Source organism: Mustela lutreola, chromosome 10 (assembly GCF_030435805.1).
Source record: "Mustela lutreola isolate mMusLut2 chromosome 10, mMusLut2.pri, whole genome shotgun sequence".
In the NCBI taxonomy this organism is placed as follows: domain Eukaryota; kingdom Metazoa; phylum Chordata; class Mammalia; order Carnivora; family Mustelidae; genus Mustela; species Mustela lutreola.
The window spans coordinates 36,976,739-37,002,291 of NC_081299.1; the positions used below are offsets into that span (position 1 = coordinate 36,976,739).

The window sequence follows — 25,553 nt, forward strand, 5'->3', positions numbered from 1 at the left end:
AAATGGTACCTAAAACAAAGTCTAAAAAAATTCACACGAGTTGGGGCGCCTGGGTAGCTCAGTTGATTAGGTGCCTGCCTTTTGCTCGGGTCATGATCCCAAGGTCCTGGAGTCAAGCCCTGCATCTGCCTCTCAGCTCAGCGGAAAGCCTGCCTCTCCCTCTCTGCTGCTCCCCTTCTTGTGTTCTCTCTCTCTCTCTCTGCCAAATAAATAAATAAATAAAATCTTCCCAAAAAAATTCACATGAGCAAAATAAAAGTGTGTGTATTTATCATAAAAGCATTTTCTACATCATTTTTTGGTATTCTCCAAGTATGATTCAGATAATGTGCTCACTAGTCTATTTTAATCCCAAGTAACTAAGATTTCTGTGTAAAAGATCTTTTTAGCCTGCCTTTTTTAAAAAATAAAACAAGAAATATATAAGAACTATTTCTTTTCTTTTTTTTAGAACTATTTCTTTTCAATGTGAAATATTTAGCTACATTAAAACGAGTGTCTAATATTTGTAAGGATTTGTAAAAATCAAAGTTGTATTTTACAACTTCAAAGAATTTACTAGGTCTAAAAAACAGCGAAACTATATTCTTCTCAGGTGTCCTATCTATAGCATTTTAAAGCAGAAGGGGTTTTTTAAAGTTTTGGGTTTTTTTTTTTTTTTTTTAAGATTTTTTATTTATTTGGGAGAGGGACAGAGACAGAGAACATGAGTGTGCAAGCAAGGGCAAAGGGAAAGGGAGAAGCAGATCCTCTGCTAAATAGGGAGCAGCCATAGGGCTTGAACTCAGGACCCTGGGATCATACCCAAGCTAAAGGCAAACACAGCTTAACTGACTGAGCTACCCAGGTGCTCCTAAGCAGAAGTTTTAAATTGTCTTTTTGTGTTTTTGCAAAATGCAAACACTATGACTCCAGTTTTATAAAAAAGTGTTTTTTTTTAAATTGTACGTGTATATAATGTCCATTTCACATATATTTGCATAGTTATAGGATCATGGGCAAAATATTGAAGAATGCATTTCAGGTTGTTTTCATTCATGCCATAGGTAGGGGATTTGTGGTAGGTATGTGGAAGAAGGGTACCAATAAGAAAAGGAAAAAAAAAAAGTACAAGACTGAATGGTGTAAGGATATAACTAAAATACTAAAAACTGCCATAAAGGCCTAAAGAAAGGAAGCATTTCATAATAAAATGAGTGAAACATATCTAGTACAGATACACAGAAGAGGTTCTAGAAATATTCTCTAAAGGCACACTGGCTAAAAGTACTAAATATACTACATGGTTTTGACAAATAAGAGCTGCATCAGAATCTATTCTGCATGTTTTATATCTAGTTATATACCAAGGTTTACTAAACTATAGACTTTTCTGTTAGAGGCAACAAATGGAAGAAAAATGTAGTTATGTTGTAGATTAGGATATGCACAAGGCAGAGAAGGAAGGTTTACTTTCTAGTCCCAGTTCTACTCCTAACTGGCAATGTGTCATTGGGTAAATTATTTTCTCTCTCTAATCCTCTTTTTACTTATCAGTAAAACAAAAGAAACCAGAATTCATTTTCCAAGGTTTTTTCTAGTTTTGATATTCTACAATTTTATTCCATAAAATGTAGTTATTGAAGAACTGCCAGTTATTTTTAAGCAACCATATTAATACCATCAATTTAAAAGAACTAAGAAAGCTCACAAACCTGTGCCTGAAGCAGTCTTAGCTGTCTGTCTTGTTCTGTGAGGAACCTATATGCATCTGGAGACAGTCCCATCATTCCATTATCTGAGCCAGTCCTGGGTGTGTGCATGCATACTGCACAAGGCGGTGGGTTACAGGAGTCCACATATGAAGGCTGTCTTGCCACAGGCGATGGTTCTACATTGTTGTGGGGAGAGCAACCACCCATGTTTCCCTGAGGTCTCAAGGCTACAGGACTACTTGAAGAACAGAATGCATTAGGGTACAGAGCTGGACATCCACCTAGGTGAACTAATGAATGCTTGTGAATGGCTTCAGACTGGAGGTCTTGAACAGACCCTACTGTATTCACTCCTTGCCAAGAATTTATTGGACTATACTGCACGTGGGCATGATGCTGACAACAACTGCAAACATTCATAGGACAGTAAGACGGTGGTAGAGTAGGTATGTGAAGTTCCATTGGTCTTCCTGAATTATGGGATGAAAAAACCAAATTGTGTGGGTGAGACCCTGAGGCAAGAGAAGACTGCTTGGAATTTAATGTGGAGGATCTTATAGGATATTCTTTGTGTACATTTGAATCAGAAGGTGGTCTATTAAGAGAAGATGCTTTAATACTGTTCTTGATATGGGTGTTCCCATTCTTACAGGTAGATGGCTGTCTTACTTTGCTGTGTCTCAAAGGAACAGTGCTCTGGGTTAATTGATTTGGTGACCCTTTCAAGGAAAGCTCTCCAGCTTCAGCTTCCAGGCTGCTTTTGTCATCGTAAACCTGGGGTTGCAATGGCTCCAAGTGTTCAGAGTGGTTAATCAACAAAGAAGGATTTTCATTATTTACCATTTCCAATGGCTTAGGCAAAGGATTTGATTCTATGAAATTGCCATCCAAAACAAGGGAAAGTTCAGGAACTGATGGCTGGATCTTAGAAACCTATAAATGGGAAAGAAATGAAAGAGGAAAAGTATTTTTGGATGTTCCATTTTCTTTAGACTAATAGTTTCCAAACTATATCCAATTACTTATTTAAAAGTGTTTATTCTTTAGACAGTTGACACATATTTTCTGGGCATCTTCTATGTGCTAGCACTAGGAATACAACTGTAGTAAAATAAACAAGGTCTTTGCCTTCACAAACATTACTTAACAATGGAACTCCCTTTATTGGAATACTGATTTATGTTGCTTAAATCACAATATAGGAAACTGTTTTATAATACTTTTTTACCCTCTCTCTGCAAAAAACGTGTCATTGGCAAAATGTTTCAATAGATCTTATAGCAAATAATGTTTCTGCCTCTTCAGTAACAAAAGATCTTCTGATAAGTATTTCAGAATATTTTTCTATTAAGTGAAATTATTCACTGCCAGTACCAACTAAAAGTTGGAAGAGAGCAGGAAAAAATAAACTAAATATTTGCTGTTGTGAATTTGGTTATAATTTGATATTAATTTTTAAAAATCTTTCCTATTCCTTTTTTTTGTAGTAAGTAATTGGTCCAATTAAGGCACAACAACTCCACAATATCCCACTGGTTACCTGTATAATCAAAAATTATATAACAGATTAGAGATTTAGCAATCTCCAAAAGCAAGTACCGTGTTTTCTCAGATTTGGTAATAACAACGTCAAGTTCTAGAGAAGGTTAAGAATGTTGAGTCTATATGGGTTAAAGGCACCAAGTTCTGAAACTAAACCTTCTGAATTACTAGGTTTACTGAATTTCAAACCTCCTGAATTCTACTCTTCTCTTACTAGTACAAACTGGGCAGGCAACTTAACCAATCTGTGCCTCAGTTTTCTCTGGAAGCGATATAATATAATATGTACACATATATACATATGTATCATCATATATATAACATATAATAGTTACATGAAAAACATCTGTATCTGTATATACAGATATAGCCATATAGATATATACCTAGATATATCTTTGAATAAAACTTGAATAAGTTTCAGTAATACTATTGAATGCTTTAACACGAAGAGATTTTAGGTTTCTAAACACATAGGTGGGTTCTTTATAAGATCAGTGATACCTTCTGACTCACAGGGTGAGGACTAGGAATTGGTCTTGGAGAAAAATCTTCATCTTCAACACCAGAATCACGATCATTTATTGGCATTTTTCCTGGAGATAACTTTTGGGAGGACCTAAAGGATACAGGAGAGTAAGGAAAAGTCTTCAGTAATCTGTTTATTTGTTCTTTCTTTTTGAAACTGAAAAAAGCCCTTTAATAAGTCCCAGTAGTATCTGGATCATTTAATTTGGTATCTGAAAATCACAGATTATTTTGTTTTTCAGGCCAGTGTTAGCTGCCTAGAAAAGCTGGTCCAGTCAGATTCATGCTTAATAAAATACCTCCCTTTGCCTGATCATGGGAAGTTTAACCTAGTTATTCTTAAAGTCACAAAATATCAACAGTTACTGAGCATCTTCTGATTAACCACTTTGAGGAACACAGTCATAAATAAGGCACAGTGCTTGCCATAAAAAAATTATAAACTGGTGATAAAGCTGTACACTCACTGCATTCAACACTCATTAAACACTGTTAAAAAGAGAACTCGATAAGGAACTACTCCATTTTCCTTAACACTTATATCTGTGATGGGAAACTGAGACATTAACTGAGGTGCTTCTTCCTACTGAATCAATTGTCATCATTGTGTCACAGCAGCCTGCTCTAATAGAACAGAGACCAATTTTGAGTTCTGGTACAGAGTTTCAAAAGCTGAGAGTTTAAGATTAAAATTTGGAAGATGATATGCACTGGGTTTTTTTGCATCCTAGATAAAGTCTCAAGAGGATGAGTTCAGGGAAGAGAAAAGAAGAGCCAGAAGGAAGCTAAAAGAGTGTAGACATTAACAGAATCCCTAAGAAAGGGTCCCACATCCTGTCACCCTGGCAGCGAGCACAAAAGAAACCCCCAGGTGGATTTGGAAGGTCTGAGAGACCTTTGTCCTAGACCCTGATGGGTCTGAGAAGCAAACACAGAGGTCCTTCTGAGTCAAGGGGCTGCAAAGAAATAATCAGGATGTCTGCACGGTGTGTTTAAGCATCAGGGTCTGCACTCGGCCCCACAGAGTTCTCCCCCAGCACCCAAGAGTGACATGGAGAATATTATTATACCCCCTGTACTGTAGCATGGACATGACAGACAGCCAGTGACATGACTAGAGTAAGGAGGTCATAGCAGAGGCCCACACAAATCTACTGCCAAAGACCAGATGCAAATGAAAACACCTGAGCAGATGGCAGCATGGCTGGATCATAATCATGCCCTCCCACATCATCACGACTGGCACAGCATTAAGTTTTCCAAATTGTATATAACCTCACAGAAAAGAAGATAAGCAGATCTTGAACTGACTGAAATTTGGTTTCTATAACAACTGGGCAGTCAAATTATAAATCAAGTTCAATTACTTTTAAAAAGAAAAAAAGTTACTTTTTTTTAACCCGTTTGTGGCAGGAATTAATATATTTTTTAAAGATTTTATTTAGTTATTTGAGAGAGAGAGGGGGAGAACAAAAGCAGAGGGAGAAGCAGACTCTCCACTGAGCAGGGAGCCTGATGCAGGGCTCTATCCCAGGACCCTGGGATCATGACCTGAGCTGAAGGCAAACACTGAACCAACTGAGCCACCCAGGAGCCCCAGGAATTAAAATTGCTATATGCTTACTTATGATAACACAAACATATATAAAAACACACATAAAATTTCTGACATCGAGCAGTAAGATGCATTTATGAGCTTTTATAGCAGCCAAGGCAAAAAGAAAAAAACCTTATGTTGTATAATTATAACATCAGTTCTTTAGGTGAGACAAACATTTTACTAAAAATCTAAAAGTGGGGGCGCCTGGGTGGCTTGGTGAGTTAAGTCTCTGCCTTTGGCCCAGGACATGATCTTAGGGTTCTGAGATTAAGCCCCACATCCGGGCTCTCTGCTCAGCAGGGAGCCTGCTTCCCCTTCTCTTTCTGCCTGTTGCTCTGCCTACTTGTGATCTCTCTCACTCTGTTAAATAAATAAAATCTTTAAAAAAATAAAATAAAATAAATAAAAATCAAAAAGTGACTGATGGTTACTAAAGCTTTGATCAGAATTGAATATTGGCAAAATTTTCAAAAATAATGTTAAAGAGATTATGTTCCTTAATCTAGTCTTTTCTTCCATAAATATTTAATAAAACGTTGAATAAATACTTAAAAAGACAGTGAAGGTGTTCCTGAAAAGCTGTAAGAACATAGTTTTCTGGTGATCTAATCTATATCAAGGATAACTTAAAATGTCCAAAGATGGAGACAGTATACTTTAGATAATTTTCTAAACCTCAGAAACTGTGACTATGTTTACTGCATTTGGTAAAAAGGAGTGTGCAGATGTGATTAAGTTAAGGAACTTGTGATGTAGAGATTATCCTCGATTACCCAGGTAGGCTCAATGTAATCATAAGGGTCTTTATAAAATGGAGGCAAAAAGGTCAGAGTCAGAGAAGGAGATGTGAGGATTAGCAGCAGAAGTCAGAAGCTAGCTTTGAAGAAAGAGTGAGGGGCGACCAGAAAAGGAATGCACATGGCCTCCAGAAGCTGGAAAAGAGAATAAAATGGATTCTAAAGTTTCCGGAAGGAATGCAGCCTTATCATCACTTTGACTTTAACCTCAAAGACCATTTTAGACTTCTGATGTCCAAAGCTGGAAGACAATAAATTTTATTGTTTTTAAGTCAACAAGTTTGTGGTAATTTGTCAGAGCAACAACCAGAAACTAATACAGATTCAATCATAACTCCCATTTTACAGATGGAATAATGATGTTTAGAACCAGAACTTGAATGCAGATATCTTATACCAAACTGAGCTCACAACTATTACATTGTGCCCACTATAAACAGTTCATATAGTTGGCATTTATTTTAAAATTGTACCACAGTTAATTTCTCCCTACAGAATCAAGTGTTAAGGACAGATGAATGAATGCTATAAAAAAAGTCAGGCCATTTTCTCAATAATTGCAATAAACTACAATGAACCTTATACCTCCTATTCCTCATGCGAGACATTAAACAGACAGTATTAAAGCAGTCCCTAGACAAGTTAAGGCCATAGTCAAAAAGTTGAGAAAAGGACAAATTAACTGCTAGGGCTAGTTAAAATAACAATAGTTTTGGGGGCCCCATGGCTGGCTCAGTTAGTTGAGCAAACAACTTTTGATCTCAGAGGCCTGAGTTAGAGCCCTACATTGGGTGCAGAGTTTACTAAAAAATAAAAAACAATAGTTTCAGACCCACAGCATCAAGAATAAACCAGCACCCCAAAGTAACTTTAAAATGAGGTTATTAAACATTTGGCAAATTACTAACTTACATTAGTGGACCTCTCCAATAATACGGAGAACACTGAACACACTTCATCAGTGGACTGTAAATTCCATGATGGAAGAAAACATGTCTACAACTGTTTTTAATACCACCATATCCCCAGCCTTTGGCATATCGTAGAACAAATGAGAAAGATGGAATACGGATCTGAAGGGTTAATTTAATGTGTCAACTTGGCTAGGCCATGGTAACCAGATATTTGGTCAATTATTATTCTAGATGTTTCTGTGGAGATATTTTTTGGGGGCTGGAGGAGAAGGAGGAGAATGGGGCAGAGTGAAAGAGAGAGAGAATCTTAAGCAGGCTCCATGCCCTGTGTGGAGCTTGATGCTGCTGCGCTCAATCTCACAAGCCTGAGACCAGGACCAGAGCGAAATCAAGAGTCAGATGCATAACTAACTGAGCCACCTAGATGCCTCTTTGTGAAGGTATTTTTAGATAAGATTAATATTAAAATCAGTAGACTCTGAGTAAATCAAATTATCCTCCACAATAAGGACAGGTCTCATCCAGTCAGCTGAAGCCCTTAATAGAACAAAGCATTACCACCCCCAAGGACTTCAGGGTGTGCCTGGGTGGCTCAGTGGTTAAGCATCTGCCCTCGGCTCTAGTCATGATCCCAGGGTCCTGGGATCAAGCCCTGAATCAGGCTCCCTGCTCAGCGGGAAGCCTGCTTCTCTCTCTCCCACTCCCCCAGCTTGTGTATCCTCTCAGTGTGTCTCTCTCTGTCAAATAAATAAATAAAATCTTTAATTAAAAAAAAAAAAAGAAGAAGAAGCACTTCTGCTAGCAGATCACCTTAGGACTCTAACTCTCTAACTACAACTCTTCTCAGCCTTCACTGAATTGCATGAGCCAATTCCATAAGATAAATCTTTCTCTCCATCTTGCTGTTTCTGTTTCTCTAGAGAACCCTACTATGAAGGAATATCTTTTTTACCAGAAGAGGTATATACAGACCCAAAAAGCCAGTCATTATTTAATTACTATTCCCCAAGTGCATCTTCCTTTTTAGGTAAAGAAGTTATATTTTACAGTAGTCTCTTTGATAGGCTCAGGTTTAAAACTACAAGAAAAAGAATAGAAGGCAAACTAAACAAAAACAAGATGCTTCTTCCTAAGCAAGATAATTTCTTGACACTTTTTCTTCCAATGTAATAAAGCAACTCAAATGACAACCATATTAAAGTTGTCACCTCATTAAAATTATCATCTAACGGCATGCCTGGGTGGCTCAGTTGGTTAAGCGGCTGCCTTTGGCTCAGGGCATTGATCCCAGGGTCCTGGGATGGAGTCCCACATCAGGCTCGCTGCTCAGCAGGGAGCCTGCTTCTCCCTCTGCCTGCAGCTCCCCTTGCTTGTGCTCTGTATCTCTCTCTCTCTCTGACGAAATTAAAAAAAAAAAAAAAAAAAAAATTATCATCCAACATCTGAGTATGCTGAGTATGAAGTAATACATTTAAAGCAAGGACATCTTATGGTATCTAAGATAGGTAATTAGCTTCATCAGATTGGGGAGTTACTTTATTACTCATCAAAAACTAGTAAATATAATTTTAAAAGTATACATGATAACAAAAACATCTTTTACCTTTCAGTTGAAAGATGCTTGGAAACCTTGTTGAAAAACTCTGTTTCTGCATTTTGGCTTTCAGCAGTCAGCTCAAAATGGAGTGAGTTCTTGTCAGAAGGTTCAACATTCTGAAATAAAGTAGGTTGTACTTTGAGAGCTGACTTAAAATTCTATGTAGATGAAAAGTGGCTCTGAAACACTGAGAGGAGGGAGACATTTCTACTACTATAACCTTTCTTAAAAAATCATTTTTAAAATTGAGATATAACTGACATCTCATATTACATTAGTTTCAGGTGTGCGACATAGTGATGCAATATTTGCGTATACTGCAAAATGCTCATCACAATAAGTCTAGTTCACATCCATTACCATACATACAGACTTATAATTCTTTCCCCTTGTGTTGAGAAAATATTGTCTTAGCAACTCATAAAGATATTATTAATTATAGTCACCATGCTATACTATACATTACATCCTCAGGTCTTATAACTGACAGTTTGTACCTTTAGACTCCCTTCACCCTCCTGCCCTCCCCCAATGCTCCACCAGTCTGTGTTCTTTATCTATGAGTTCAGTTTGATTGGGTTTTTTAGATTTCACCCATAAGTAAGATCATAAGGTATTTGGCCTTCTCTGACTTCTTTAGCCCTTAAGGTCCATTCATGTTGTCACAAATGACAGATTTCTTATTTTTTTAATGACTGAATAACATTCTACTATATATACATATACATATATATATATACACACACACACATACATATATGTATGTGTATATATGTGTATAAACACACACACACACACACCACATTTTATACATATACCACATTTTCTTTACCCATTCACCCATCAATGGATACTTAGGTTGCTTCCATGTCTTGGCTATTGTAAACAGTGCTGCAATCAACATGGAGGTACAAATATCTTTTGAAGTCTGTGTTTTTGTTTCCTTTAGATAAATATCCAGAAGTGGAACTGCTTAAACATATGTTAGTTCTATTTTTATATAACCTTTTTTTTTTAAAGACTTTTATTTATTTATTTATTTATTTATGAGAGAGAGAGAGAGAGAGAATGAGAGAGAGAAGGAGAGGGAGAGCATGAGAAGGGGGAGGGTCAGAGGGAGAAGCAACTCCCTGACAAGCAGGGAACCCCCGATCCCGGGACTCCAGGATCATGACCTGAGCTGAAGGCAGTTGCTTAACCAACTGAGCCACCCAGGTGCCCTATATAACCTTTTTTAAACTGTCCATTTCCCTGACACATAAACAAAAGTGAAAACTTAATTACCTGCATTATGTAACTCACTCAATTACCAGGGATTCGGTGAAAATAACAACTATGAACTGAGAACATGATCTAAAAATAAGTGATATATGTCTCTAAAATGGAAATAAATTATTAGACCTCAATTAAGATAATTATATTTATAATTAAAATACAGAATTTTTAAAAAAGTTTTATTTCTGTAAGTAAGCTCTGTACCCAGCATGAGGCTTCAGCTCATGACCTGGAAATCAAGAGTCACACACTCAAATGAGCCAGCCAGGCACCTTGAGAATTTTTTAATTATTAGTCTGAGACACAGGACGATCAATCATTTTACTGAAAAGTAGTCTCTGAATGTTTTCACATAACTACACTTACGGTTTCAAATATCTACTTTTTCTGTGACCATCACCTACGTATTTTTTATGTATTTTATGAGATACAGAACAATCTATTCTGATTCCTAGGATTAGACATAAAAACTTTCAAATGTGAGAAACCATTTGTTGTATCTACTTTTAAAAAATCAACAGGGAGGGGCGCCTGGGTGGCTCAGTGGATTAAAGCCTCTGCCTTTGGCTCAGGTCATGATCCCAGGATTCTGGGATGTGCCCTGCATTGAGCTCTCTGCTCATCGAGGAGCCTGCTTCCCCTGCTTGGCTATCAGCTTACTTGTGATCTCTATCAAAATAAATAAAAACAAAATCTTTCAACAAATAAATAAATAATAAAAAACAACAGGGAAAACAAATGCTAAGATCACAAATTAACTCTCAATATCATAAAATGATACAAACATATAAATTCTTAATATTCTTCAAAGGCTTTAGAACATGAGTAAGTTATTTTGTGGAAAAGCTCTGATCCTGTATTATAATTTGGTCCTAGAGATATGATCTAACATTTATAAAATGACACTAACCACAAATGAATAAAGTTAATATTCAATAATAATTATAAACAAAACCTAAGAGTTTGAGTTACTGTTTTAAAGGGAAAAGACCATTGGGTTTAAACTGCCAACATGCAACCCTAAACAGTCATTAATATGCTACTTAATCAGGCTGCCTGGGTGGCTCAGTGGGTTAAGCCTCTACCTTCAGCTCAGGTCATGATCTTGGGGTCCTGGGATCAAGTCCCACATCAGGCTCTCTGCTAGGCAGGGAGCCTGCTTCCTCCTCTCTCTCTCTACTTGTGATCTCTGTCAAATAAATAAAATCTTTAAAAAAAAAAAAAAATGCTACTTAATCAAATCACTTACTTTGAAAAGACGTAATGTTTCCTTGCTGGTTAGTAGCTGGAACTGAAGGTCAGATGACCTGCCATCACACGGGAGGCATTCATAAAATTCAGGATCCTTATGTGTCACAGAATATAGAACTATAATGAAATTTCCAGATTCAGAAAAAACCCTGGACAAAAAAAGCCATTTAATTAAAATTTACTGAGGATACTAAGAGTATATTCTAACAACTCTATATAAATCCGTCAACCTAGTTAATAAACTACTTAAGCAGTCTAATTTTGGGAAGAAAACCAGGGAGCAGGATGATTGGGTGGCTCAGTCAGTTGAACAACTGACTTTGGCTCCGGCTGTGATCTCAGGGTCTGGGGATCAGGCCTGTATCCAGCTCCGTGCTTGGCGGGGGGTTGCTTGTCCCTCTCCTTCTCCCTCTCCTCCCCACGTCCCAGGCACTCTCTTCCTCTCTCAAATAAAGTCTTAAAAAAAAAAAAAGAAAAGAAAAAACTAGGGAGCAAATGTGCTTACTTTTTAGTGTTACTGACTTTTATTTTTTAAAAAACATTTTAGGGGCACCTGGGTGGCTCAGCGGGTTAAGCCACTGCCTTCGGCTCAGGTCATGATCTCAGGGTCCTGGGATCGAGTCCTGTATCAGGCTCTCTGCTCAGCAGGGAGCCGGCTTCCCTATCTCTCTCTGTCTCTGGCTGCCTCTCCGTCTACTTGTGATTTCTCTCTGTCAAATTAGTAAATAAAATCTTAAAAAAATAAAATAAAATAAAATACATTTTATGTTGAAATACATATTCCTTATAAAAACTTCAAGCAAGACAGGGATATGTAAAACAAAATGAAAACCACCTCACTCTCTGGTTTAGTATATACAACTCCATAATTTTCTCCTTGGCATACAAAAACATTTTATACAATCTAACAAAAATGAGGCTGTACCATATATACTACAGTTGACCCTTGAACAACATGGGTTTGAACTATGCAAGTCTACTTACACGTGAATTTTTTTTTTTTAAGATTTTATTTATTTATTTGACAGAGATACAGCAAGTCAGGGAACACAACCAGGGTGAGTGGGAGAGGGAGAAGCAGGCTCCCCACTGAGTAGGGAGCCCGATGTGGGCCTCAATCCCAAGACCACAGGATCATGACCTGAGTCGAAGGCAGATGCTTAACAACTGAGCCACCAAGGTGCAGCATATGTAAATTTTTGTCAATAAATACAGCACAGTACTGTAAGTGTATTTACTCTTCCTTATGATTTTAATAACATTTTTTCTCCAGCTTGCTTTATTGAAGAATACTTGTAATATTGCGAGAATATTTAAAGTATATAATACATATAACATACAAAATATGTGTTAACCAGGTTATCTATAAGGCTTCTAGTCAATAGGCTATTAATGTAAGTTTTGGGGGAATCAAGCTGTATGCAAGTATGTATTTTTTTTTTTTTTAAGTAAATGTTACGTCCAATGTGGGGCTTAAACTCATGACCCAGAGATCAAGAGTCACATGCTTGCCTGACTGAACCAGTCAGGTACCCCTATATTTCTGACCGAGTATCCCACCACCTGCATTGTTCAAAGGTCAACTGTATTAGTAATTGCTATTTTCAGTTGACTGTCTTGGATTTCTTCCCATGTTACTACCTCTTTATTCTTCTTTAGTGACTACTAAGTATTATAATTTACAGATGTGCCATTATTCACCTAGACTTCTAAAAGTGGGTATTTTAATTATTTATAATATTTCATTATTATAAGCATGGATAAAAACATTCATTTTATTATTCAATGAGTGGCTCAACAAATATTTGTAAAGTCATCAAGAATCCTTAAAATGCATACTAAAACCAACAAGAGATATCCTCTTTTCAAAAGTTCACATTAGGCCACTTCACTTTTATAGACCTACATTAAAACCAGCTTTCACTAACTGAGAAATCCAAAGAGGATTTTTGCTTTTATTAAAAAAAAAAAAGGCAAAATTGAAAATAATGTTCAGCATTTGTGCTCCATGAGCCATTATAGGGATAGCATGCATCAAAAGCAAGAGTAGCCCTGCCGGGCTCCTTCTTCAGGAACTATACTCAGCATCTCAGCATCAAGCAGCCATAGCTCTGAACTGTGTCTGTGAGTACTATGTTTTACCTCAATTTATTTTGTGCATCCATTAGTAAGACATGTCCTAAGATGTCAGAAAAGCCTGAGAGGCTATTTTCTCAGTCTAAGAACAATGAAAAAATTTTCCATATAAATTAATGGTAGTTGGTTCTTTGCTTTGTCATTTCGGCTTACAAAAGATTTCATAGGAGCGCTCTGTTCTTTCAGATGGGGTGGGGGAAGGAAACTGTATTTAAAAATACTTTAAGAAAAAAAAATTTTTTAAATAAATAAAGGAGCACCTGGTGGCTCAGCTCGTTGAGCATCTGACTCTTGATTTCGGTTCAGATCGTGATCTTTGGGTTGTGAGATGGAGCCCTGCTTTGGGCTAAGGGCTCAGCACGGAGCCTGCTTGAGAGTCTCTCTCCCTCTCCCCTTCCCCCCAATACACGCACTTGCATGTACTCTCTAACAAACAAGTAAAACCTTAAAATAAATAAAACCCTTTTAAGAGTTGTCTCTCCTTTGTAAAACACTGAATGAAAGATAATTTGGGGATACGTTACAACATTAATAAAACAGGGCAATGAGGGTTGTAGAGGCAGAATGTCTGTTCTGCTCAGCTCCTCTTTTGGGTCAGACAAGCCCACTGTTCAGAATGTTGCAAAGCACCAACCTAAGCTATGCTGAGCAGTGCTGACTTCTCTTTGGTTCACAGAGTTGGCAGTAATTAAAGAGTTCAGGTATCAAAGAAATTGCCTAATGCTTCAGACTGAACACAGACTAACAGAGTTTCAAAACTAATTTTACCTAGCATTTACTGTCAATAGTTAAAAGTAAGACCAGTCACTGATAATAAAACTCAGTTGTACTAATATACTAAAATGAATATTTGTTTTATTGCAAATAAAACTAATTATCTTGAAAAGGTGAAACAAAATATAAAAAGAAGAACTGCAAAAAGTACCTGAAGAAAACACAAGAGATTTTTTATTTCAATAAATATTCCTGAGTGGGCAATTACTTTCTAAGACTGAAAAAGAAGACCGATAATCTGACTTAGAAGTTAAGTTTGGGAAAATATCGTTAACCAAAATTAAATAAAATGGCAGTCTGGGGGAAAAAATCTTTGCCATATACATATACACATAAATTTTTGTATTTATATAACCTCTACCATACATACACACACCCATTTTTATAAATGTACATTTCTGTGCTTTACATACTATATATGTATATAGAGAATGAGAAAGAGAAATAGAGCTACTACAAAGCAATGTGAAAAAGATGCATAATCCAATAGAATGGCCAGAGACATGAATGTAAAGATCCCAGAAGAGGTTATAAAAATCAGAAAAGACGATTTCCCATTTACCAGGTTTGTAAAGATCAAAAGTTACCTCTCTGAGGTTTGCTACTTTCCCCTCCCCTTCTTCCTCTCAGACATAACCTCCTTGCTGTCTCTTGAAGATGCAAAGTGATCTTTCACCCACAGTATTTGCACTTAATGTATCCTCTGACTGGGACGCTGTTGCAGATGGCCACATGGCTTACCTCCTCCCCTCAAACCTTTGCTTCCCTGATCACCTTATTTAAAATATCAACTCTTGGGGTGCCTGGGTGGCTCAGCGGGTTAAGGCCTCTGCCTTCGGCTCAGGTCATGATCTCAGGGTCCTGGGATCAAACCCCACATCGGGCTCTCTGCTCCGCGGGGAGCCGGCTTCCTCCTCGCTCTCTCTGCCTGCCTCTCTGCCTACTTGTGATCTCTTGTCTGTCAAGTAGATAAATAAAGTCTTTAAAAAAATAAATAAAATAAAATACCAACTCTTTTCGGTAGAGCATGTGACACTTCATCTCGGGGTTGTAAGTTCTAGCCCCAATTTGGGTGTAAAGATTACTTAAAAAAATTTTTTTTTAAATCTTTAAAAAATAAATAAATAAAACAAAATTTCAACTCTTTACCTATCACTACCATCCAGACACACAACATCTACCTCCTCTGCTTATTTTTCTACACAGCACTCATCACCTTATAAAATACTACTTATTTTACTTATTCTGTTTACTGCCTATCTTTGCAGGGTCTTTGTTTACTGCTTATCCCCAATATCATGAACAGTGCTTGGTATACAGTAGGTGCTCAATAAATATTTTGTCCAACAGTGCTAGTGAGGGGATGGAGAAAACAGGCACTCTCAAACAATGTTGGAATGATTATAAACTGGCAGTCTTTGAAGGCCAATATCTATAAAAATTTAAATTACAAAAAAAAATTTTTTTTCAAAGATTTTGTTTATTTATTTGACAGAGAGAGATCACAAGTAGGTGGAGAGACAGGCAGAGAGAGAGAGAGAGGAGAAAGCAGGCTCTCTGCTGAGCAGAGAGCCCGATGTGGGGCTCGATCCCAGGACCCTGAGATCATGACCTGAGCCGAAGGCAGAGGCTTAACCCACTGGGCCACTCAGGCGCCCCCAAAAGAAAAAAAATTTTAATTACATATTTTTTGACATAGAAAAACCACTTTTAGGAATTTATTCTACAAATATGCTAATATATGTACATATGTGTATGTATATGTATACAAAGATGTATATACAAAATTGCTGCAAAGGCAAAAGGACAAGTTTTTAAGATATTACATAGTCTTTTTTTTTTTTTAAGATTTATTTATTTATTTATTTGTCAGAGAGACAGAAAAAGAAAGCACAAGCAGAGGGAGCATCCAACAGAAGGAAAGCAGGCTCCCTGCTGAGCAAGGAGTCCAATGTGGGACTTGATCCGAGGACCCTGGGATCATAGCCTGAGCCAAAGGCAGATGCTTAACAGACCGAGTCACCCAGGCATCCCAATACATCTTACTTTCTATTCAACTGTCAAATAATATGACTAAATTTGTATGTGCCAAGATGTAATGACCTCTAAGGTATAATGATAGAAAGAAAAAAAGCAACATACAGAAAAGAACACTATGCTCCTATTTGTGATAGGAGAGTGTGATATCTGTCTACACACTGATATTTTAGGAAAGAAGCACAAGACACTATTTAACATTTAATACTGACTGTCTCTGGGAATAGGGTCTGCAGATATGGGGGAAGAAGAGAAACTTAAGTATCTTTACATATATTTGATTTATTGCCATAGACTTGTACCACCTTTTCAAAAAGTTGAAAAAAAAAAAAGTTGTTTTTTTTTTAAGTATATTATAGAGGCACCTGGGTGACTCAGTCAGGGAGCCTGCTTCTCCCTCTCCCTCTGCCTGCCTCTCCCCCTGCTTGTGCATGCATGTGCTCTCTCCCTTTGTGTCAAATAAATACATAAAATCTTTAAAAAACAAAACAAAAAACAAAACAAAAAAACGGGTAGGGCGCCTGGGTGGCTCAGTGGGTTAAGCCGCTGCCTTCGGCTCAGGTCATGATCTCAGGGTCCTGGGATCGAGTCCCACATCGGGCTCTCTGCTCGGCAGGGAGCTTGCTTCCCTATCTCTCTCTCTCTGGCTGCCTCTCCATCTACTTGTGATTTCTCTCTATCAAATTAATAAATAAAATCTTAAAAAAAAAAAAGCAAACAAACAAACAAAAATGGGTATTATAGCTACCCAAGGTAGATACAAACAGGCCTGGAAATTTTAATAGATGAAAAGCTAAGAGGCAAACGGTGGTATCACATACAAAATAACAAGATTAAATGAGGAGTTGAAGTTAGAAAATTTCTTTGCTAGTTCCAATACTTGTGCTTCACTTCCGGAAAGAAAATTAAATATCTCTTCTCAAATATTTCTTATGGTACTAGTATTAGCACTGTGTAACTTAATAAAACACATATAAGGCAACAAATTCAAACTCATTTTCAATCACTTCACTAAAAATTAATCTCTTTATTTATAAAATAGGATGCTATAGTAGATGATCTCTAGGTACCCCCCCCACCCCGCCACACCTGAAAAGTGTATCTTCTGTCTTATAGTACTATGATTAGACAAGTGAATTTCTTCACATTTCCATGTATACTGCAACCTTTTCTTTTCTGTCTGATTTTATTCCCATTTAATGTAAGATTTGTTTTTCTTAGTGTGCTTATTCTACCATTCTGTAAGTATTATAAAAGGTTAAGGCACTGCATGAATTTTAAACAAGACCAATAAAACATGAAAGGGAGAAGATCAAAATAAAATATAAAATATCACTTGCCTTTCTTGAATAGAAGAACTAAACATGTATCGTAAGCAGCAAGCCCATACCTGAGGACTATAGATATGTATAATTCCAGATAGCCAACTAAAAGAAAAAATACAAATTAAAAGGTATAGTCACTTACAAATTAATACTTACTGTGCGTTAGATTACATTCTTCTCAAGGTGATATAACAGAGAGTCTTGGTATTCACCAGCAACACATTAAACAGCTCATAAATAAGAAATCTATGGACACTAGACCATGCTAATAATTAAAAGGAATATAGATATAGATATAGACAGAGAGATATTTCTCTCTGCCCTCTTCCACTTGAGAGGACAAGAAAATGGTGGGAGACAAAATGGTTAATAACACAGATGAAACCAAAAATCAATTAGAATAAACTAGTCTGAACTAGAAGAATGGGCTAAATTAGGGGAGAATGCTAACGCAGCCTAAAACTATAGCGTTATTGAGAGGATTAAATGCTGTAACATACATATGTAGCCCCAAACACCCAAGGCTCTTCACTTGGTATAACACATAGCCAATACAAGGACCACAGGAAAAAGACTGTAAGACTTTGTTGTCTGCAGAAAATTTGTACATTCTCATTGTTTAACTGCACATACCACCAGACCCCTCCCTCCTATGATCCAAAAATCTTTAAGGTCCAGCTCAAGTTTGCTTTTTTTTTTCTTTCTTCTTCTTTAAGATTTTATTTATTTATTTGACAGACAGAGATCACAAGTAGACAGAGAGGCAGGCAGAGAGAGAGAGAGAAGGAAGCAGGCTCCCTGTTGAGCAGAGAGCCCGACGGGGGCGACGCGGGACTCGATCCCAGGACCCTAAGATCATGACCTGAGCCGAAGGCAGCAGCTTAACCCACTGAGCCACCCAGGCGCCCTCAAGTTTGCTTTTTTTAAGGAAATGTCCCTTATAATCCCTCTAATGAATACTAATAATGCTCACTGTCTATATTGCTCATTTTATAATAAACCATATACTTCCTTATTATTTTCCTACTTATGAATATACATATATTTGGTTGCTCCACCTTGATTATAAATTTCTTGGAGAGCTTTAAATCCTAACACAGTACCAAATATAGTGCTATGCACAGTGTAAGCACTCAATAAATACTCAAAGAACATAAATTTCTGACTGAATAATCTGTCTAAATGTCATTAACCATGAACTCTAAAGAGAAAGCCATTAACACCAAAGGGAATTACCACAAAACTGCCTGGAAGTATATTTTGAAGTGTTATTCTGAGCCCTGTGTTCTTCAAGGTGTTTTAAGGACAGGGGATAGTGATGAAGATTAAAGAAACAGGGTTCTAAGGTTTCAACTTCAATCAGAAGAATTCAACTTTATATGTTTTATTTACTGGAGTTCTTCCTAAGATTGAGCAAAATCTGGTTTTAACTGATTCTTCTATGAGAATAAGAAAGCTTAAAAATCACTGGCCTTTGTAGCTTTATAAGCTGACCTAAATATTAAGTATTTATTCATAGTACAACTAATTAACATGCTTATTATATACATTTGAATACATATGTGGCTGAAAAAGTTTTCATATATAATACTTACATTCCCACTAATGGTAGAGAACAAACCTTGGGATCTGATTCCAGCAAAAGTAACAATTTGCGTGTTTCATCCATGGTGAGATACCTAAACAGAAGATATTCATGTAAAAAACAATTAAGAGTATGTACTTTTTACCTAAAAGAGATAATCTGAGGGCTTGGAGAAGCATATTTTAGGCAGGGAATGATTCAAATGAATGTTTTCACACACACACACACACACACACACAGAAAATAGGTCAAAATGTAAAAAAAGAATCCAGTAAGAGGAAGAGATTGAAGAGATTTAATATCTTAAAATTTCTACTAAAACAGTAATTGACGACCATACACCTTTTTTTTAAAAGTTTTGCTCTAAAAGTATCCACTTATTGGGGCACCTGGGTGGCTCAGTGTGTTAAAGCCTCTGCCTTCAGCTCAGGTCATGATCCCAGGGTCCTGGGATCAAGCCCCATATCGGGCTCTCTACTCTGCAGTGAATCTGTTTACTCCTCTCTCTCTCTCTCTCTGCCTGCCTCTCTGCCTACTTGTGATCTCTGTCTGTCAAATAAATAAATAAAATCTTAAAAAAAAAAAGGTATCCACTTATTTTAATCAGGAATATTAAAATCAAGGCAATTTCATATTCAAATAGGTTTCCCAGGGAGAAGTGAATTTCCTGTTACTAGAAGTGTTCAAGCATCTCAGTGACTTGAAAAGACTGCAACAGATGTGACTTCTCACTAACAAAGCTAAATTATGTGAGATATATTCAATTTTCTATGCACTATACTCTTCCAACCACTATCAAAGAACGTTGGAACCATTATGAGAGACGCCAAAATTCACTTTTTCCTAAAAGGACATTATATCACATTTAAACTTTGTTATTACATTTATTATTGACAGTAGCTTAAAGTTAATTTTTTAAGTAATCGCCACACTCAGTGTGAGGTTTGAACTCAAGACCCCAAGATCAAGAGTCATATGCTTCACCAACTGAGCCAGCTAGTTGCCCCTATTATTGACAATAAGTTTTAAGAATATGAAAAACTATAGAATTGTCAAGAGTTTGGGTGCCTCAATGGCTCAGTCACTTAAGTGTTGGGACTCTAGATACCAGCTCAGGTCATGATCTCAGGGCTGTGAGACTGAGCCCTGCATCAGGCTCCACGCTAGGCATGGAACCTGCTTACGATTCTCTCCTCTATCCCTCCCTCTTCCTCTGCCCCTCACACTCCCACACACCAACCCCCGTATCTCACTCACTCTCTCTCAAAAAAAAAAGGTTAATTTCATCATTATGGCTTTAAAACACAAAAATGAAAAGGTTAGAAAGTTTGCTAGTTCCAATACTTGTGCTTCAATGATGCACAAATACTTGTACTTCAAAATGATGCTATTAGTGATATACAGTCTTAATAGTACCACTGAGGATATATTTTATTGCTATAATAACCCTAAAACACAAAGATAAAGAATGTATCAGACCATGTGACAAGATGATTAAGCCTGAGTTGGCAGGGAGATTTATGGATCAATAATGATACTTAGGGCCACCTATCTGGTTTAGTTGATAGAGCATCAACTCTTAATTTTGGGGTTGTGGGTTCAAGACCATGTTGTGTTGTGTGTAAAGATTCCTTAAAAATAATATCTTAGAAAAAAAAAATGACATCTGGGGCACCTGGCTGGCCCAATCAGAAGAGCACCTGACTCTTGATCTCAAGGTTGAGTTATTAGAGTCCCTCATTGGGTGTGGAGATTACTTAAGAAAAAAAAAAAAAAAAAAAAAAAACCTGCTCTGAAAGCTCTTCTGCCTTGACCGTCTGATAAATTCCTATTCTTTAAAAGAACTAGCTCAAGCTTTCCATGACTTTCCCAGGGAGTTTGGACACACCTTCCCGCTTTCCCTGCACTGTATAAAAACTCCCATTATATTTATCTGCATCATGTTTATATATTAATATACTTTATGGACAACAAATATAGTTTTTATCTATTTAATTCCAGTGTCTAACACAATACCTCTTCTATAATGGATCCTAAAAACTGTCAAGGTAAATGAATGAAAGTGGTCAAGGAAAAGGACAATGTCACAAATTAGATAATTCTAGGTAAGAAGGGGCAAGGAAGACAGGTAATTAGATAGAATATTGAACATCTTGGGTTACTGCTAACACGCCAAGGGGTCACAGAAGGAAAATTTAAAGAAGGATAAATTCATACTTCACTAGTAGATGGGCATGGGTACTAAGAAAAACTAATTTTTTGGTTAATTTTTTAAAAAAATTCCCATGTCCCAACTGAATAGCACTTATTACTCCTAGAGAATTAAATGTTTCACTTAATTCAAACACTTGATCAATAACACCTTTGACCAGGCCATGATATTGGAACATACACACTTTTCCCTTTGTACCACTCCAACCAGAACGTTGCTCTGGTCAGCATGCAGGACTCAAAAATAGGACTTTTCTTGCTATTCCAGGGACCCTCTGAAAAGAAAACCCTCTCTTTTTCTTTTCCTCTTTTGAAGAGACATTTTTAGAGGACTGGACTTGCAGTTGAGTGTATCTTGGCAAACATTTTCAGCTCTAGAGACCTAACAGGAACTAGGGTGGAGTCAGTGGGAAAGGAAACCAGAAGTGAGTTGCTTAGACTTTAAAGCGGAGGGTGCTTCCATTGTTAATCTAGCTCAGTAGACAATAGATAAAGAAAGTGGATGAGGATTCAGGGAAGCAGCCCTGCTGAGGGTCAGAAAGCATGCAATTTGGCTTCCACGTCCTAAGAAACTAAGAGTGGTGACAGAAAGCTGGAGAGGATGCTGCTCCAGCTGTGTGGGGGAACTCCACCCTCAAGTGGTTGACAATTTGCTAAGCAAGAGTACTACGAATTTTATTTAGCTATCTCCTTTCTCTCTCTGCCATGCTCATTATTCACAATTAAAACAAGTAATAAAACAAGCAAGTAATAAAAAAATTTTCAGCCTCTGTAGGCTCATAGTCTTTAAAAAAAAAAAAAAAAAAAAAAGACAGACAACAACCCAAACGTAGGCAAAATACAAAGGGCAAAATGACACAGAGGATAAAGCCTCCTAATTTCAAATCACAAAATACAATCAATTTTAAATATAAATTTTACCATTTATTTTTCCGGGGATGATAAGCCCACAACTCTGAACTATATTCAAATAAACTGAACAACTTCTTTTTTCACTTTCCTTGGATATTTATCTAGCCACCACAGATTTTTGGCATATAAACTGAATGCACAAATATTTCATATGATGTGAATACCATGAAAACATACTAATTTAACCAATATTTAAAATTAATTTATCTCTTACTTACCCAGATTTATAGGTACCTTGAACTTGAGAAATATTCAGATTACTACTCAAGTTTCTTGCCAGAGCTGTTGGAATAATGGGGATGGGCTTTATAGGTGTGCACTTAAAGGTGTTTGCCAGAGTTACTGCTGCCCAATGCAAATCCAAATCCACAATGTCCAAACTTTCCCTGGAAGTGATATGAGCTCTTAGGGAAAGCAGTTTACCACAATCCAAGGAATCTTTGCTACATACATGGTGCTGCAGAGCCTGAGGAATCAATATTAAATAATTACTTTAAAACTTTGAAATTTGTCTGTATCTCTGAATGTTCTGCTTCATACTGGTACAACATATATACATCTTGATCTAATAAAATTAAACAATTTCTGATTTGTAACATTTCAATTCTGATTTTTTTCCATGTGACCAAAAAGTTACATGAATAATTATGTCAAAGGAAGTAAGATTTAATATACCAAGTTCCATTACATATTGCCAACTCAGATGTCCCAGCAGCATTTAAAATTCTTATTAGAGAATGTCACTTTCAGCAAACATTCATCACATGAAAAAAACAGATGTAAACTAACTCCAACTCAACTAAGAAAATCTCAAGTCCATTCTTCTTTAATTATTTTCTTATTTCCACAAATTGTCAAGTCAGTTCTTCCTGCATAGTTGCTCAGGCCCACTGTGTCCTTCCTAGACATTCTGCTACCACTCTACTCCAGGCTAATACACATTCTCGAACACACGTCTGACTACAGACTTGGCCTACCTACTCTAACTTCAGTCAGGCTGCCCTATCGATTAACTATCCTTGATTTAATAGCATTTTCTCTTTCAGAAACTTTCAATAACTCTACATAGCCCATATAACAAAGTTCAAATTCCTTAGCCTGGCAGACAAGGCTCTACAATCTGGCCAAACTAATAGTCCAGTCTGATTATCCACAAATGCAGCAAAAATCTATACCCTTAATATTACCTTGAGCACATCTTGCATTTTGTTATCTTGATCATATTGCCTTCCCTTCTGGAAAACTACCCATACATATTACCTCCCTAGAATTCTTGCCTTCAGAAACCATATTTAATCATATTTTAGCAACAATCATTTAATCAGAAATTAATTAAAAATACTTGCTAAATATGGGTTTATTGAAATACAACATAATACCCATAATTTGATACTTGGGTTCAGTTAAGAATAATCAAGTTATCAGTGTATCTCACCTTAAAAGCTGAACTGAAGTCATCTGCATCATGGACTATTAATTCTTTTGAACAAAGTCCATGAGTATGAATTTTGCATGGAATCACAAAGTCCCCAGGAAGAGAAGCAGTAGGGGTTCTCTCTAAGCATTCAGGTACTTCTCTACCAGGATCAAAACGATCTACTGTCAATGTCACACTTTCTTCATCTGAAGAACAAAACAGCAGTTATTATAAATAAAATTTATGACATGACAATAAAAATTTGAAATCAACCAAGTAAGCCTACTATTATAACAAAGTATTTTGTTCATACTAATAGTACACTAAGCTCTTATTTTAAAAAATGGCTCCCATACATATTCTTCTACCTGACCAGTGAAGTCTGTGATAGATAGTATGAAGTTTTACTTACCTTTATAAACTTGGTCTATTGCAAAGAAAATTAGTATAAAGAACATTATAACAATCGGCTGAATTTGAAACACAAATTCTATTATAGTTACAAAAATATTTTTTTAAAGTATATTACCTTCATCTACTATGAGAGAACCAAGTAAAAAGCATGGCAGGCTTTTTTTATTCTGCTTAGCATGACGACAAGCAAGTCGGACGGTCTTTTCAGTTACTACAAGCTTTGGATTTCTGAAAAATAACAAAAGCCTTTTATGAATATGGTAGGTCTGATATCCTAAAAAACCCTCCTGCCATGAAATGCTGCCTAAAATATAACACACATTTTTTAATATGTACAGAAAAATCACTGTTGAGAAATCCTAGGGTCAAAGATGGGCAGGAGTTCGGGGTGTGTAGGGAGAGCTGCCTGGAAACCAGAACTGAAGTTAAGCAGACACTGAAGTTATAGTCGTTCTCTGAGCTTTTGCTTAACTTCACAAACCAGAGCAAGGTTTAAGAAACTATGAGGCTAACCTCCTGTTTCTATAAATAAGATTTGGTTGCAATACCACATCTGTTTGTTTACATATGGTCTATGGACTTTGGATTCTAATATTATTGAATGTAGAATATATAAAACTATGATTAAAATGTGTAGAGCACCTGGGTGGCTCAGTGGGTTAAAGCCTCTGCCTTCTACACAGGTCATGATCTCAGGGTCCTGGGATCGAGCCCTGCATCGGGCTCTCTGCTCAGCGGGCAACCTGCTTCCCTTCCTCTCTCTGCCTGACTCTCTGCCTACTTGTGATCTCTGTCAAATAAATAAATAAAATCTTTAAATAAAAGAAAAAGAAGGTGTAAAGATATATAAAAGGGACTCCAATATATGAGCAAGGAACTAGATACTATCAAAAAAGTTGAGGCAGGGATGCCTGGATGGCTCAGTTGGTTGAGCAGCTGCCTTCGGCTCAGGTCATGATCCCAGCATCCTGGGATCGAGTCCCGCATCGGGCTCCTTGCTTGGCAGGGAGCCTGCTTCTCCCTCTGCCTCTGCTGCCACTCTGCCTGCCTGTGCGCGCTCTCTCTCTCTCTCTGGCAAATAAATAAATAAAATCTTAAAAGAAAAAAAAAAAAAAAAAAAAGATGAGGCAAATTTGAAAAAGAACCATAAAGAACTTGCAGAAATAAAAATATAATCAATTTAAAAATCAATATAATGAACAGGGGATAGGTACATGAATTTTTATTATCCTATAAATTCTGCATATATATTATAAACAATCTTTGATATATATGGAATACTTCCAACATGTAAAAAAACCCAAACATACAGGTTAGATGGCTAAGTACACCTAAAGAGAAAATTAGTAGAGTTGAAGAAAAAAATCACCCACATTGTAGCTCAGAAAGATAACAATAGAAAATGTAAAAGGTCAAGAGACATCAAGAAAAGAATGAACAAGTCTAAGAAATATTTAATTAAACTTCCACAAGACTATTGGTTTTTTTTTTTTTTTTTTTTTTTTTTTTTTAAGATTTTATTTATTGGGGGCGCCTGGGTGGCT

The 25,553-nt window shown here is 36.7% G+C and overlaps 1 protein-coding gene across 2 annotated transcripts in view; it reads right to left on the reverse strand.

Annotated features, from left to right (window-relative positions):
• STIL (STIL centriolar assembly protein) overlaps nt 1-25,553 on the reverse strand; it is a 74,463-nt gene that overhangs the window by 40,429 nt on the left and 8,481 nt on the right. Inside the window, exons 4-12 of one of the 2 annotated variants that reach the window (XM_059136882.1) lie at nt 24,125-24,237; nt 23,614-23,801; nt 22,397-22,644; nt 19,066-19,149; nt 17,486-17,572; nt 11,197-11,347; nt 8,679-8,788; nt 3,753-3,855; nt 1,695-2,627 (exon numbers count right to left, since the gene is read on the reverse strand). In XM_059136882.1, the coding sequence (XP_058992865.1) occupies nt 1,695-2,627; nt 3,753-3,855; nt 8,679-8,788; nt 11,197-11,347; nt 17,486-17,572; nt 19,066-19,149; nt 22,397-22,644; nt 23,614-23,801; nt 24,125-24,237 (2,017 nt within the window). Of the gene's footprint in view, nt 1-1,694; nt 2,628-3,740; nt 3,856-8,678; nt 8,789-11,196; nt 11,348-17,485; nt 17,573-19,065; nt 19,150-22,396; nt 22,645-23,613; nt 23,802-24,124; nt 24,238-25,553 lie in introns of both variants that reach the window. The other variant, XM_059136881.1, reaches the window with a different exon arrangement.